Below are 16,239 nucleotides of genomic sequence, written 5' to 3'. Positions count from 1 at the left end.
TGCAAAGAAATGGTATCGGTATTAGCAAGCATTTCACCAAATGCACATAGTTGCTTTGTCTGTTATTTTATAGTTAAGTCTGTGTCTTCAATGTTTCTTTCTTGCTATGATCTTTTCACTTGCAGGAATGAACATGACTGAATCTATCTTTCTAAACGTTCTATTAAACTTACCTCAGCTTGTGGAACTGCTTCAGCTCATTAAATGCCCTGAGAATGATAGTGGGGCTTCCTGCATTTAATCACTGTCAGCTATATTCAAAAGTACTTGTCAGTCACATGTGTAACTGAACAAATTGCACAGTGGGCAGAGTTTTACGGACTCCCGTTGGCAGGTTTGAAGGCAGGGTAGGGTTTGTAAAATGCAGCACATGGCCTGCCCACTGCCTACTTGCCCACCCCCCAGCCTGTCTCCCGTTTTATGGCCTTCCAACCCTTCAGCCTATTGAGGCTGTTAAATGGCCAATTCATCTCATCCTGCTGTTATTTTACCAGCAGCAGGGGGGAGGCCCACGACAGTTGGGTAGTCCGGCACCTTTTACTGGGTGAGCTGGTGTCAGGAAGGGGGTCTGACAGCCAGGCCCTGCTGAAACCCCAGACTTAACTGAAGTCCGGCCTCCATTAGCTCCTCTTCTACGCGGACGGCTGTAGTCCCTGTAGTGACCACCGCTTGAACCTGGTGTTGCTGGGACTGCAGAGCTGCCAGCCAGTTGGGTTATCCGGCAGCTCTCTATGGCGGGACCTTCTCCCCAAATGGGGCGGAAGTCTTGTCCTTAGCCAATTAGTGCCCCGCGGAGCATTAAATGGCTGCGGGGCTGCTGGTATCGGGGGGACTTGTTCCCCATTGAAACTTTTGGTGGCGAGGTGGGAAACTCCACCATCCAAAAAATCCAGAGAAAGTTGTTTAATTTCTACCTCATGTTTTGGATAGAGCTGACATCAGTATTGGGTAAGGCTGCATTCTGGCAGCCAGCTTTTTTAATGTGCTTGGCTGATGTCACCCTCATAATCTGATCCCCAGTTTAATTGTGGCAGGATGGTCTTTCTAGCTCACTGCTGACCCTGGGAAAAGTTTCTAGGGTTAGACTTACTTATTTTTTCATGGGGGATTCCTAGCAGAATTCCCAGCACTGCATGGGAACCTGCTGCTGAGGCTGATGGGAAATCGTTGCAGCTACAGGAGATGGAATGCTTATGGCACCTTAAAGGGGAAGGCAGGGTCAATGGTAAGTAGAAATTTCTTTTATCTGATGAACTGGCAATATCTACGGATGTTGAACAGCCACTCCATTAGGCTGCAACTCAGCCAAAAATCAGAAAAATGAGCACATAATCCAGGCTGACACTTCTGTGTAGTAGTGAAGGAGTGCAGCATTGTCAGAGTGCTGCATCCTTTGAATGAAAAATCAAACTGAGGTCCCATCTGCCTGCCATCCCTTCATCAAACCCTCACCCTCCCACCCTACTGCCTCACCCTGCCCTCAGTCATTCTCAGCATTCCCTCATACCACGCCCAACTCAGTTTGTTCCCCAGGGGCAGTCATGGACCTATCAGACTTGCATGTTCACCTGGACATTCCCCCTCCGGGACCCTTCTCCCCTACCCCCGGAATGCCTTCCCCCCCCTAGGGCCCCTTCCCCCTCTGGTTCCCCCACCCCGGAACCCTTTCCCCCTCTGGAACCTTCCCCCCTCAGATCCCCTTCCCCCTACTGGACCCCTTCCCCCACTGGAAATACTCCCCCACTTAGTCCACCCACCCCGCCAGACACCCACCCCCCCGCTTAGTCCCTCCCCCTTCCTGTGTGCCTCAGATGCCCTCACTTCTTCCTCCAGCTTTACTCCTTCCCCCTTCCCGACTCCTTCCTCCAGCCTTACCTCTTGTTCCAGCCTTAGTCCCTCCCCTCTCCGCACTCCTTCCTCCTCCCGCACTCCCTCACCTCTCCTCACCTCTTCCTCCACCCGGACTCCCTACCCTCTCTGCACTCCTTCCCCCACTGACCTCCTTCCCTTACACCTTCCACCCCGCCTTACACCTATGTCCCCAGTTGCCATCTTCTCCCGTGTTATCCACTCCTCGCTCCCTGTACTCCCTTCCCCCCAACCTCACCCCCTCCCCCCGGCACCTTCATTCCCCCCCCACCCCCAGCACCTTCATTACCCCCCCCTCCCGACATCATCATTCCCATCCTCCCAACCTCACCCTCCCCGACATCTCTTCCTCACCCAGTCGATCCTAGACCACCTTCTCCCACCCCCTCAACCATCATCCATTGTGAGCATCGACAGTGACTTTCCAACTTCCGTGAGCTGCTTCACAGCAGGGCCATGTCCATGAGAATCCACCCAACATGTCATGGATGTTCCTCCAGGGTCCCGTTGCTGTCAGGCTCCAGCATCTCTTGCTGCTCGATGTCCACGATATGAGCAGGGCCCTGTTGGGTAAGGCAACTTCTGCACATCACCGTTGTCAAGGCGTGTTCTGCACCGGCGTGTTTTCCTGCTGATGTGGGCCCTCAATCCAGCGGGGGTGGTGGGGGGGGGTGGTGCGGGAATGATTCCGGCGGGCTGGCCTTGTAATGATATGCTGATGTATTACAATGAGGTTCCCGACATCCAATGGTGGGGAACGCGGCCCAGCATTGACGGGCTGAGTGGATGATTGTGAGCTGGTTTCACGACATCATGAAGCCGATTTTTGGCCCTCTCGCCATATTGTCCGCTCAGGCTGCCGAACTCGCCCAGTGCTGAAAAATATAATGTGTGGCACCACTTGGTCATTACAGAATATCCACCCATACTTAGGTGGCAGCTTTTGTCAACCATGAATCTTTAAAATGAGTGAGGATCCAGGCGGCATGGATCCCTGCTCGATATCTCATCCCCGCCTTCCCCATTACTGCCAGTGAAGCAACATTACACCCAGGAAAATCCCACCTCATATATTTTAGAACTGACTCAAGCAAGAGATGGTTACAATGTTTAATTTTTTTCACAGACCATGTCAACAAGGGTTTGGGGCAAAAAGAAATCTAAGTTCTAACCATGCTTTGTGTAAAGTTACTTTCCCTTGCGTTCTTTACCTGACCATATTAAATATGTGCCCTCTTGTGACCACCTCGCCAACCAATGGAAACAATGCATCAGTCCTTAACTTAACACAAACCTTCTTAACCTTAAAGACTTCCTCAGTTTTAGGAAAAAGGCATTAGTCTATCAAGATCTCCTTGATAACTAGAACCCATGATTCATGGGGAATTTTATAAAACCCTTTTCCATATCTTTTATATCTTTTCTACAATGAAGTGCGCAAAACTGTATGGAATATTCCAGCTGTATCCTAAGATCTTGCACAAGATTAACACTATTTTTTAGGTTTTGTATTCTGTGGCTCTCAATACAAAACCAAAGATACTACTTGTCATGTTCGTGACTTTATGCATTGCACACCAAAGCCCCTCTAATCTGTATACCATATTTGAAGATAAAGCTCAGCACTAAATCAGTATTCTCTGTGTGAGAATATGCATTAACTATGCATATAATTAACGGTGAAATTGAAGCATTCACACAATTGTATTCAGAGATTTTTTTTCTAAGATTTGGAAGAAAGAATGGTGTTAGAAAATACATTTTTTACTTTACTGTTAGCTGGTGCTGTGTGTGATTCTGGCAGATCTTGATGCCCAAATACAACATCACTCACACCTTTAATCCCTCCCAAAAAAAATCCCTTCACAAGTTGTAACACAGCTCTGAACATTTTGTGGCTGATAGGTAAATTCAGACAATGAAAAGCTTATGACATGGACTAACTTCTGCAGTGTATTAGTGGGAGTGATGATAGTTTTGGTAACATTTGCTGTGAACACATGAGTGATATTATTTTGGGAGTGAAAATATTGGTATCTGACCTGGTATTAGTTTTGCACATCAGTAAGGTCTCTGTATCTGGATTGGCATGGAGAGAAGAGGGTAACATTTCAATATAGGCAATAAGTCAATGGATCCACTGTAATATTATACTCAGTGACTTCCTGTGAAATAAGTTTGTGAACTCAATGACTTTTCCTAACCAATTTAGTGACTAGTTTTCCAATAGCTCCCCCTCGAGACCGACTGTGTGATTACATGTATACATTCTATTTTTTTATTTCGGATCTCCCTGCTCCCTTTCTCAATTCCTCTCTTGGAGGCCTACTGCGCACCGTTTTTTGCCCAATTCAAAATCAATTAAGCATGGGATAGAAGGCAGAGATCAGGATGAGGCATGGCTTCAACATAGCTTCAACATTAATCCATGGTCCACCAGGGAAGAATGGTGCCAAAAAGGACTGATTACCTCCTTCCCACTTATATCTGGGCCTGTGCCAGTTTGGTTGGGGCTTGAAATTGATCAGCCCAAGCATCTGCTGGAAGCATGCATATTGACATTAGCAAATATGGCTACTGTAAGGTCAATAGGACCCTGATGCAATTTTAAAGTGGATAGAGGAGGGCCGCATCCATTGGTAGTTGTGATTGAGTGGCCCAATGAGTGATCTTTAAACGTCAATAGGCTGCCCAGAAAAAGAGGAAAGACAGGTTTGTAAATGATTTTTATTGGATCAGGGTGAGCATTAATGCAGACCCCACAAAGAACCCCTGCAAAGCTCGATCTTCTACTGCCCTCCCTTGGGATCGCCTCCCTCCACTCTTTAACTTAATTAGGCTACAAGAGCTACATGCTTTGTATCTGCTCTCATCAGAGAGCTGTTCCAAACATGTGAGCAGCTAGCAGAAAGAATGGTAAAGGGACTCGAGGGATGAAAATTGATTGGGCATTGGACCACTTTCATTGGAATTGCTCCACCCAACCCCCATTCAATGGAAATGATCGCACAAAAATCCATTCCACTGAGGACTGACATTTTTAAAAGCTGTGTATATTACTGAAGTGTCTCCCCTTGTACATGCAATATAATCTTTCCAGTGCAATAATCAGAATGCTATGTCTAAGACTCAACATTTAGGGTTATATCAACAGCTGTAAATAGATTTTCCATTATCTTTCAAGGCCAGTAATTGGGATTTAGAGAAGGAGCAAATGGCTTCTCACACTGATTTGACGCATCAAAATGTATAGCAGTTCTATTAGTGATGAGAGGGAAAATATCTGAAGAACTATCGTTGTTCTAGAAACGTAATCCTTGGTTAAGGAGGCTAAAAGGTTATGTTCTTCTTTGCTGATATTTGTCTGTTGTGTAATTTTTTTTTCCCATTCCTAGCCTCTCCGTCCTCCGGAAACCAGGGGCATTATTCTCGGTTATCGTATATTTTATCATCAAAATGGGCTTGAAATGATCATCCGAGTGTGTGGTGTGTCAGAGACTTGGTTCAGCTGGCGAACATTTTGGGCACCAGACCGCATCTTTGTTACTGCATTTAACTCCAAAGGAAACTCTACACCTGCAGTCCTCCACATAGGAGAAGCAAGTAATTCCTATTATTTACAGGAGACCTTTCCTTTTTGAATCTTTATGAAAGGGATTTAAAATTTAGTTTTACCTCAATAAAAGTAAAAAATATATAAGGACTGATACTTCCTGTTACAGGATGGGGGAAGGTGCAGATTCTACTCCCACCCAATTCTTAGAATAAACCACTTTGAATTGAAAGGTGTTGACTGGAGACTGTGCCATCTCACATCAGGGGGACTGAAAACAAGAGGTAAGAATCTTACTTGGGCACTCTAAGATCTACCAGAAAACACTTACATGAGGTTTTGACAAAGATCAGGCCCCTCACCCACTCCCTATGTGCCAGTTTTGGGATGAAAGTACAAAAACAAAATGGCCAATTTTCCTTGATGCCCCCAAAATTGATAAATAATCAGTCTGACAGCACAATTATTGTGGCACAATAGTTGGGAGGCTTGCTTCAGATCTTGGCTATAGAACTTCTCAACTCCACTATTGATAATGATCCAGTTCTGTAGATCAATTGTATGAAAGCCACATTTCATTCTTACCTTTCTCAACAGGCAAAAACAAATAACACAACTACTGATAGTGTGGGAGGGCACTTCCTACAGCACAAAACTGCACCTTGACACCCAGCAGAGAGGCCATAAGCCAACTGGAACTAAATTGTCACACTGACACTTTGGGGTCAGGGCTGAGATACGTCATTGCATCAGAATAGAGGGAACTTTTCTCTGCCTGTCTGTTATCTGACCTGAGAGTATTCAGTTCAGTTGGTGCTTGACCAAACCTCCCCAGGAAGGAGTCAATTATGAAAGAATTCTTCTTAGGGGCATTCTGAACTCAGGTACAACATCAGTTTGATACATGTATACTTGCAGAATATTGGATGTAGCCTAGTTTCATTGTGAAATATCTTTGGACTATATTTATCACCATACAGATTTGATGGCTCCCAGAAACCTTAAGGCGGCACCAGCGGGAGACTCTGGAATTTATGTCAAATGGGAACCACCAGATGAAGCCAATGAGCCAGTTCTGGATTATGTAGTCGACTGGACAGAAGCAGTTGACAACAACAAACAGCTACTTGCTTGGAAAAGACTTCCCAGGGATAATCACTCTTTGTTTATAGGAAAAATCTCTTCACCTCAGGAATATCTAGCAGAAGGAAGTAAGTTTGCCATAAACCACCACTGTCATTGCTTGCTCCATCTCAGAGTGAAATCTTCCAACTCTATAGACTATGGCCACCTGCTTCAATATATTATATTACAAACAGGATTGGAAGTTTTTTTTCCCACTACAGTCCAAAAGTAGTTAATAAAGTTTCAATTCATGTAGATTGGTGTAACTATGTATGCTATAGATATCAATATGGGCAGATAGGATCAAATCCTCAGTGAAAGACAAATAATTCACATGCTATTGAAATCATGGAAATGTTACCTGCACAAAGGAAACTTAAATGGAGGTGTAAATGTGAATTGTTTAACAACTTTGTGGATCAGAGAGAAATTTTGTGGCATTAACTATATGGGTTAGGGGTCCAAATAGGGTAGATTGGACATGCTCTGCAGTTGGAATGAATTTGTACACAATGTTTAGTTTATGCTTTCTTATGCTTTTTGCTTGTCATAATAAAGCAAGTTATTTTACTGTGACAAATTATTTCTATCATCTTATTTAGGAAGCATTATACCAAGAAGACGTTACAATATTTCTGTCACTGCAATGTACCAAAAGGGACAAGGAAGATCTTCTTCAGTGCAGGGATATTCAGTAGAAGGAAGTAAGTACTTAGTATGATTTTTTAATCAAATCCTCCTCCACCACTTTTTCAAATTTGTTTTCTTATTCATGTACGAGATGTGGCTGTCGATGGCTAGGCCAGCATTTAGTGTCCATCCCTAATTGTCCTTGAGAAGGTGGTGGTGAGCTACCTTCTTGAATCACTGCAGTCCATGTGGTGTAGGTACACCCACAGTGCTGTTAAGGAGGGAGTGCCAGGATTTTGACCCAGCAACAGTGAAGAAATGGTGATGTATTTCCAAGTCAGGATGGTAAGTGACTTGGAGAGCAACTTCCAGGTGGTGGTGTTCCCATGTATCTGTTGCCCTTGTCCTTCTAGATGCTAGCAGTTGTGGGTTTGGAAGGTGCTGCCTAAGGAGCCTTGGTGAGCTTCTGCAGTTCATCTCGTAAATGGTACACACTGCTGCCACTGTTCGTCGATGATGGAGGGAATGAATGTTTGTGGAAAGGGTGCTAATGAAGCAGGCTGCTTTGTCCTGGATTGTGTCCAGCTTCTTGTGTGTTGCTGCAGCGGCACTCATCCAGGCAACTGGAGAGTATTCCATCACACTTATGACTTGTGCTTTATAGATGGTGGACAGGCTTTGGGGAGTCAGGAGGTGAGTTATTCGTTGCACAATCCCTATCCTCAGTCCTGCTCTTGTAGCCACAGTATTGATAGTGGGGGATTCAGTAATGGCAATGTCATTGAATGTCAAGGGAAGATGGTTAGATTCTCTCTTGTTGGAGATGGTCATTGCCTGGTACTTGTGTGGCGCGAATGTTACTTGCCACTTGTCAGCCCAAGGCTGGATATTGTTCAGGTCTTGCTGCATTTGGACATGGGCTGCTTCGCTATCTGAAAAGTTGCTAATGGTGCTGAACATTGTGCAACCATCAGTGAACATCCTCACTTTTGACCTTGTGATGGAAGGAGGGTCATTGAGGAAGCAGCTGAAGGTAGTTGGGCCTAGGATACTACCCTGAGGAACTCCTGCAGTGATGTCCTGGAACTTAGATGATTGACCTCCAACAACCACAAGCACCTTTCTTTGTGTTAGGTATGACTCCAACCGGCAGAGAGTTTTCCCCCTTATTGCCATTGACTCTAGTTTTGCTAGGGCTCCTTGATGCCACACTCAGTCAAATGCTGCCTAGGTGTCAAGGGCAGTCACTCTCACCTCACCTCGGGAGCTCTTTTGTCCATCACCTCTTTTCTTTTCTGATGGTGTTCTATGAACATTGGTTAGACTCCATTAGCTTGTCCAAGAGGTCACTCTTTATATGTGAATGTCAGTGAACATCGCAATGAGCCCAATTTTGTCCTCAACCAATGGACACATACTTTTACTTTCCCATAGAAATCACTAAACAGTGATCACATCGGGAATCCCTGTAATTCTTCTTTCTAGTCCAAATCCAAGATTACCAAAGCTCTCTGTAGTACCACAGCTGCCATTCTGGATGAGGTCAGCTAAATCAGCACAAATTTGCAACCTGCCTGGTAAACCATTGAATAAATTGTCCTCTATGTTCCCATTTCACTGCTTTCCCATGTCCATGCTGCTATCCTCCAGTTGGAACAGCAAGACAGGGTATGGACCTCTTTACAACCCCTGTTAACAGTGTCCTTCTCGATTTTTTGGGGTGCGTTTCACAAGGTGAAATGTGCCCCTCCCTCGTAACTTTTAGAATCAGGACTCCAGCCCAGGACATTGGTTGCAAGCAAATGAATACATCTCCACAATCTATGGTGAACTTAGTTGGATGAGCTCAACAAATAAACATACTTGATATCATCTATATTCAGGGGCTCCCTAATGGCACCCAAAGAAATGAGGATAGTAAGAAAAGAAAGAAAGCTTGTGGGTTATCAAGAGCTAATAGCACAGATCCTGGCAAGTGGCAGTGATACAAAGAGCAACAAAGCAGATAGTAAGAGCTAAAAAAAAAGAGGAGTATGTAAAGAAACTTGCTTTGGATATCGAAAGCAGCACAGTTTTTCCTAACATGATTGTAAAAAAAAAGATGCTGGTCAGGAGAAATGTGGGCTCCATAAAAACAGATAACAATGATATTGTCAATGGAAATAAGGAAATTATTTTGTGTCACGTGTTACGAACCCTGTAGAGACCGATCAGGTTTTTAAGGAAGGAATCCCCATGATGCCAGGGAAAGAAAACGGCTGGACAAAGTTTTACTTTTTAAAACTTTTACTGTAATAAACCAACTAAAATTAACATAATTCAAAGATTAGCTAACAGACAATGGATTTGGCCCTTGAGTCGCTTTCACCAGCAGCCTTATTCTATCTGAGGTTCCTGGATACGGTCAACATCCAAACAGCATCCCCTGCAGAATCTCTTAGCTAGGTTCACAACAGTCTTGAAGGCACAGAATCCCCAGGGACTCCTTTCTCCATCCATTTAAACATTCTGATTGGGTCTGGCAAAATTATCACAGCAGCAGTGGTCTTGTCTAATCCACAACCCCTGCTCTCATTGTCTTTAACTTTCTGTCTTTTTTAACTATACTACACAGTAACACAGTCCCTGCTCTATTGTCAGAGTTTTCTCCCTGCTTCTACACCAGGATCTGTTTTAAACTGTGCTTGTTTAGACCAGCTGTAATTCGATATCCAATTAGCTTTCTATTTACCCTTTGCTTTTTAGCTTTCATCCCCATAACAACCTCAGGTCACAAGGACATTTCTTGGAGCTAAAATGCTTACCAATTACATCCTTTTCAGAATACTTCCCAGTTTCACTATGGAATTGAAGAGACATTTCGCAAAAAGAAAATTCAAGCTTTTCCCAAAGCGCAAGGGTCATTACGCCTTCTCCCATTGAATAGAAAAACCTTTACTTAAAATAAAACACACTTTTACATAGTAAATATTTTAACAACTAACTTAGCACACACTTTACAGGTAATGTTTTTCCCTGGGCACGTTTTACATTTAATCATGTTGCGTTGGCAACACTATAGGCTTAATCCGTTACAAAACCAACTGGATGTGACAGTTAGGTTTTAAAGTTCAGCTTGCATGAGTTTTTAGTGTCCCAATTTTCTTGCAAACAAGACTTTGTTTTCTGATTGATTCACTTTCTTTCAATCTTCACAAGAGATCTCCTTTCCCATTTTGCATACTATTTACAATTTTTCCATGTCCTTGGTTAAAGAGAGTAGGTGAGAACTTTGCAGATGCTCTAACTTAATTTTCCAAAGTTCTCTCAATTCATGAACAAGTCCTTTAGATTGCAAAATTGTATATGTCACTCTGCTTTATAAGAAAGATGAGGGTGAAAAGTCCAATTGTGTAGTGTCACCATACCTTCATGTTTGTTGTGCGATAGATGCTGATGGCTAGTTCTCGTGTGGGTTGCATGGTGTCAGGCCACTAGAAAGTTGCATGCAAGTGCATCCCTCATTTGAGCCTGAAGAGGTTGTAAGGGTGAGATAATTTGTGTGATGCAACACACGAATAGTAAAATTAACCAACGAATGTTCAGAGAACTTCTTCCTTATTCACTCCTAAAGCGACAAGCGTTAGAAAAAAAGATGGACCTTCTTCTGGACCTGTTTAAAGGGTAACTCAAGAATTTGCAGCTGAAGTGCTTTCAACTTACTTGTGCTTGGGCCAAGTTGGTGGAAACACTGACGTGAGTTGTTAGAGGATTGTAACGATTTCTGCTGCGCACAGACAGCTCGATAGAACTACAGAGCACAGGGGCAGTAGCTACTTGCTCTGCAAAATGAGTAGGACAGGCAGAGGAGGAGGCAGAAAGGGGAAACCTCTGCTAGGAGGGAGGAGAAGGAGGACTCTCTTTAAATTGCCTCATCCCGTGAGGATTTTCCAGGAGTATCAGTCCTATGTTGGGATGAGCTAGAAGTAATAACTCAGGTGGCTTTGCTTCACTAAAGACGTGGCGACAAGACCTGGAGCCTCAAACCAGGAACAAGAAGCCCTCCCAATAACTGTGGAGATCACCATCGCCCTTTTTAAGGATAAAGTGACTGAACACCTTGGAAATATTTTATCTGATCAGAGAGAGACAGCATGGATTTGTAAAGTGTAAGGTCATGCCTGACGAACCTGATTGAACTTTTTGAAGAGGTGACTAAATTATCCTATGGCTATGGATGTTATTTATACGGACTTTCAGAAGAGTCAGTTCCTGACCAGGATCTAATCCAATTGTGATAAAGTGCAAACCTCTGCCGCTTCTGGATTTTATGGTGACCCCCAAGCTCGCCATCACATTTCTGCGCCGCAGCTGATTCTGTACACCACCTGACTCTTTGTTCCCTCGGAAATACCTTCAACAGTATGTCCCACTCTACTCTATCCTCAAATAGCTTCTGGACTTCAATTACTACACCTGTCTCCAAACTTGGACAACATTTCATGACTCCACTCTGCCTACATCAGCATTATCCTACCACAGGACCTCTAACCTTAACTCTGGACCCCCTCCTATCTATTTGCCGTTTACTATCAGGTTCTCATGTATCCTAATAACCACTATGTAACAATTTCTATGTAACTTGAGTTTTCCCTGTGTTCATTTGTTACATGCCTATTTTCGCTGCTGATCAAGACCCCAACCTGCCATTTCTATTTCCATATTTTCTTTCCTTTTTTAAACATCCTTTCTCTATACTGCTCCTAGACCCCTCTCTTCTATCATCAAACCTCCTTTCACTTCTCCCCTCCCTGGTACTCAGCCTCCCAAATTCCTGCCCCACCCTTTCAGTACTCCTTGACCTTTCAGCTCTTTTGCTGCTCTCCAGACTTGGCTCTCTCTTAGTTAAGTCTATAGCTTCCCTCTTGTGCCTCTCAGCATCCTCCATAGGGCTCATCATGGCACTTGGTGCTGGTTCATTATGAGCAGCAACCCTAACTGTTCATCCCACTCTTTCATCAACTTTCCCACCCAATGCCCCCACTGGGGGCTGATCTTGCCAATATCCTTCCTGTCCAACTCACCCCTCCTACTGCTGACCTGAGGACTCTACTGTCACTGTGCCTCTACTCATCTCCCTCCAGAATGTTTGATCACTTGTAAACAAAGTCCGTACCATCCATGAACTTATTGTGGATGATTGCATCAAAATCATGAACTTAACAGAAACCTGGCTGAGGGGCATGACACCTTTCCCCTTCATGAAGCCTCCCCACCTGGCTTTATTTTCTTCCATTCGCCCTGCCAAGACCATCATGGTAGTGGTGAGGCTCTTATCATAAATTCACACCTTTACCTGACCCCATACTCTGGCACATTCTCCTCCTTTAAGCATCTCACCTTGTTCCACCCCTCTCACCTCCCATCTAAAATTCTCATTCTCTACTGTCCACTCAAGTATGATAAAGGTGGTATCACCTAAATATCTTCACTGTTTTCCTTCCTCAGCCTTTGCATCCAATGGGCATGTTTTCAGGCCCTACCTGCTGCTGGGATCTTCTTCTGTTCCCAGCCAATGAGCTTTTGGCTGGCCCACTGCATCCCCTGCTGTTGGTCCCACCACCGTAGGGTCAGAAAATCTCCGCCAATTACTTCATCCTGGACAATTTCAGTCTCCATCTCAACTCATCTTGTTTTCTCTCCTCTTGATCTTACTGCCATCTTATCCCCCCTAAGTCTCTTCCTCCATGTAAACTCCTTAATCCATATTCATGGCTGCCCCCTTGACCTTGCCATTGCCTGTGGCCTGACTACTCTTATTATATGAATCACAGATAAGCCCATCTCTGATCACTTCCTTTAACCATTCACCACCTACAACTCCCTTCCACACCTACCTTCTTCACAGACTGAGATGAAAGATACTGGGCAGGTACTTTAATAGGCAAGATGTGACTGGTGGTGTCCCACAAGGATCTGTGTTGGGTCGTCAACTATTTACCACATTTGTTAATGACTTAGATGATGGAATAGAAAGTCATATATCCAAATTTGCCAGTGGCACAAAAATAGATGGCATTGTAAGCATTGTAAATGGAAGCAAAAGAAACATTGATACATTGAAATGTTGAAGTGAAGGGGCCAAACTGGCAAATGGATTTCAGTGTAGGCAAATCTGAGGTTGTCCACTTTGGACCTAAAAATGATAGATCAGCATACTTCCCAAATGGTGAAGTCCAAATTATTAGAATGTCATGAACAGGTACAGAAAACAATCAAAAGGACAAATGGAACACTGGCCTTTATAGCTAGAGGACTAAAATGCAAAGAGATAGAAGTCATGCTTCGGCTATACAAAGCCCTGGTTAGACCATACCTGTAGTACTATGAGCAGTTCCGGGCCACACCTTAAGAAGGATATAGTGACTTGGAGGGAGAGCAGCATAGATTTATCAGGATAATTAATACCTGTACTCCAAAGGTTTAATTGCAAGGAGAGATTACACAAGCTAGGGTTCTATAACCTGGAATTTAGACAGCTAAGGGGAGATTTGATTGAAGATTTCAAGATATTCAGGTGAATAGATAGGGTCGATAGAGAGAAACTACTTCCACTAGTTGGTAGACTAGGACTAGGGAACCTAGTTTAGAAATTAGAGCCAAATCTTTCAGAAACGAAGTTAGGAGGCACTTCTATGCACAAAGATTGATAAAAGTTTGAAACTCTCTTCCACAAAAGGCAGTTGATGCTAAATCAGTTTTAAATTTGAGATTGATAGATTTTTGTTATCCAAAGGTATAAAGAGACATGGGGCAAATGGTATATGGAGTTCGGTCACAGATCAGCCATGATCTCATTAAACGGCAAAACAGGGGGCTAAATGACCTGCTCCTGTGCCTGTATTAAATAGATACCAAACATTAACTATAATGATGGGATGTACAGTGGACAATTGTAATCCCTCCCCCTCCCAGTAATGGGAGGCAATAGTTAAATCAGCAAATCTGTGAAACCTGACCCCAACCCACTGACTGTGCCTCTTTCCACTTTAACTGTGCTGGGCCCCTGGAAAAGTAGGTCCATAATTATAGTACTAAAATGAAGCTCTGTTTCTAATAGTTTGGCAGTGATTTGAATTTAACGTTTACTGCACGGGTTTCCTAGGGCTCAGGAATTCCGTCAACTAGATAGGGCAGCAGATCCCATAGGTAAGTGCTTTTTAAAGCACTGCCTATGCATCAGGAGGAGCAGGAATATCTCTCCTGGCCCCTCAGGCAAATCTTATGCAGTCATTGGCCAACCTCCACGCTTCATCAAACCCAGGGTCTCTCTTGGTCTCTCTCCCTGCTGATTGCCTGTCTCACAACCCAAATCCATGACCTCTCCAGGTTTCCCCTCTCTCCTGATTGCTGGCCTGACCTCCGATCCCCCGACCCATCCACAATGTTTCCTACTTAACGGGGACCCTGATCTTTCCATAACTGGCTTTCCCGCCCAGCAGCCAGCCAGCCTGTCAATGTGCTGGCTTCTGAATGGCAAACATAGCCAAAAAGAAGATAAGAGAGTCCTGCCGTTAAATGTGGCAGCACCTCTGCAATTCCCAGCATTCTCAAGTTTTTGCCCAAACAAGCTCACCCGCTCTCTTCCTGCCTCCCTGTAAATATTGGGGCCTGAGTGGTTAGCAAATACAGACTGGAGATAAAAGAAAGGGTGGGGCTTATATGTCAAAGAACCTCTCGGCAGTGAAAAAAAGGTGATCTTATCAAAGGAGGGAAGCAACAGAGTGAACTACTTCTGTCTCGACATCTCTCAAGCAAGAAAAAAAAGCCAACATGATAGACCACCAGTTCAGCATGTGAAGGAAGACACAGTTTTCAATGAAGAGATAGGAAGGGCATTGAGAATAGGAAAATTCTTTTAGTGAGATATTTCAATGAACCAAATATAAGCTTCCAGCTCACACAATTATTCTAACCAGCCAGTTTACAGGTTTGATTATTTAAGCAGTGGTTCAAGAAGGCAGCTCACCACCACCTTCTTTAGGGCAATTAGGGATGGGCAATAAATGCTGGCCCAGCCAGCGACGCCCACATCCCATAAATGAATTTAAAAAACATTCCATGCAGATGGAATCTATTCTAGGGAACAGAAGGGCTTGTCATAGAAAACGTTAGTACAGTTGTGGCTGCGCCATGGGTAATTGTAACCCTGAGATCTCCTTCTTTACATAGAATGTTCCATATTTCTGTTTTCAGAACCCACAACAGGACCAAATGTTTCAGTGATGAAATTCGCTGGACAGCAAGTACAACTAAAATGGGGAGAAATTCCACTTGAAAAACAGCAAGGATTTATCACCAACTATACCATATATCTGAAGAAAGGTGCTGATGGGTCTTACCTTGTTCCACGTGAGTATAATTATTTTATTAATTTTCCTTTATAACAAGGTTATAAAAAGCTGCCGATCATAATCCAAATCAATTGGTGATACATCAGATTTAAAAAGATGTTGATTTTGATGACCCTGCAGAAAGAACAAAACACAAGAAACGGGTACATTCTTTGCTTAGAGTGAAGTTGATTTAGTTCTTATCTCCTGTTCATAAGGAATTATCATAGCTCAGTGGGGGTGTGAGTAAATGGCAGCAGAAGCTCCATAACTGGACTCAGCATTCCAAAACTAGGAACAGAATAAAATATCAAGCAGGATTCCCACTCTCTAGAACTCCTGCCAAACAGTAGGGTCAATTTTAACTTTTTTGCACAGCCAGCCCAATGTGCTTGGCCAGAGGCCAAGGTTTGAGCACCAGGCCTTATTTGCAAGCTGCTAGCATTGAAGCAGTGCTCACAGGCAGCTCACCAGTGATGGTGGGCAGGGAGTAATGGGCTAAGGGTAAGGGAGAGATAATTGCAAGGTTGCGAGAGCAGAAGGCAGATAAACCGCAGCGGGCGGCAATATTTTTGTATGATTGTGAGTAGCATTTTCACAGTGAAAATGAAGATTGGAAGAGACATATGGTGGGCAATGGAATGAATATCGCATGTTTTACACTATAAGCCAACCTCATTGCTTAGCTTC

The 16,239-nt window shown here is 43.8% G+C and overlaps 2 protein-coding genes across 2 annotated transcripts in view; both read left to right on the top strand.

The window, feature by feature from the left end:
- Positions 1-3,498, top strand: part of LOC144692674 (interleukin-23 receptor-like) — a 52,834-nt gene extending 49,336 nt beyond the window's left edge. The window contains exon 9 of the mRNA XM_078561769.1: positions 3,373-3,498. Coding sequence (XP_078417895.1) covers positions 3,373-3,498 — 126 coding nt within the window. The remainder of the gene's footprint in view (positions 1-3,372) is intronic.
- A 1,773-nt stretch (positions 3,499-5,271) lies between these two features.
- The window catches only part of LOC144692759 (interleukin-12 receptor subunit beta-2-like), a 54,336-nt gene continuing 43,368 nt past the window's right edge, over positions 5,272-16,239 (top strand). Inside the window, exons 1-4 of the mRNA XM_078561840.1 lie at positions 5,272-5,472; positions 6,403-6,633; positions 7,150-7,251; positions 15,413-15,568. Coding sequence (XP_078417966.1) covers positions 5,337-5,472; positions 6,403-6,633; positions 7,150-7,251; positions 15,413-15,568 — 625 coding nt within the window. The 5' untranslated portion in view covers positions 5,272-5,336. The remainder of the gene's footprint in view (positions 5,473-6,402; positions 6,634-7,149; positions 7,252-15,412; positions 15,569-16,239) is intronic.

The sequence above is a fragment of the Cetorhinus maximus genome, chromosome 17 (assembly GCF_964194155.1).
Source record: "Cetorhinus maximus chromosome 17, sCetMax3.hap1.1, whole genome shotgun sequence".
NCBI classification, from domain to species: Eukaryota; Metazoa; Chordata; class Chondrichthyes; order Lamniformes; family Cetorhinidae; genus Cetorhinus; species Cetorhinus maximus.
The sequence above is the reverse complement of the archived record's forward strand: the minus strand, read 5'-3'. Positions and strand labels throughout refer to the sequence as shown.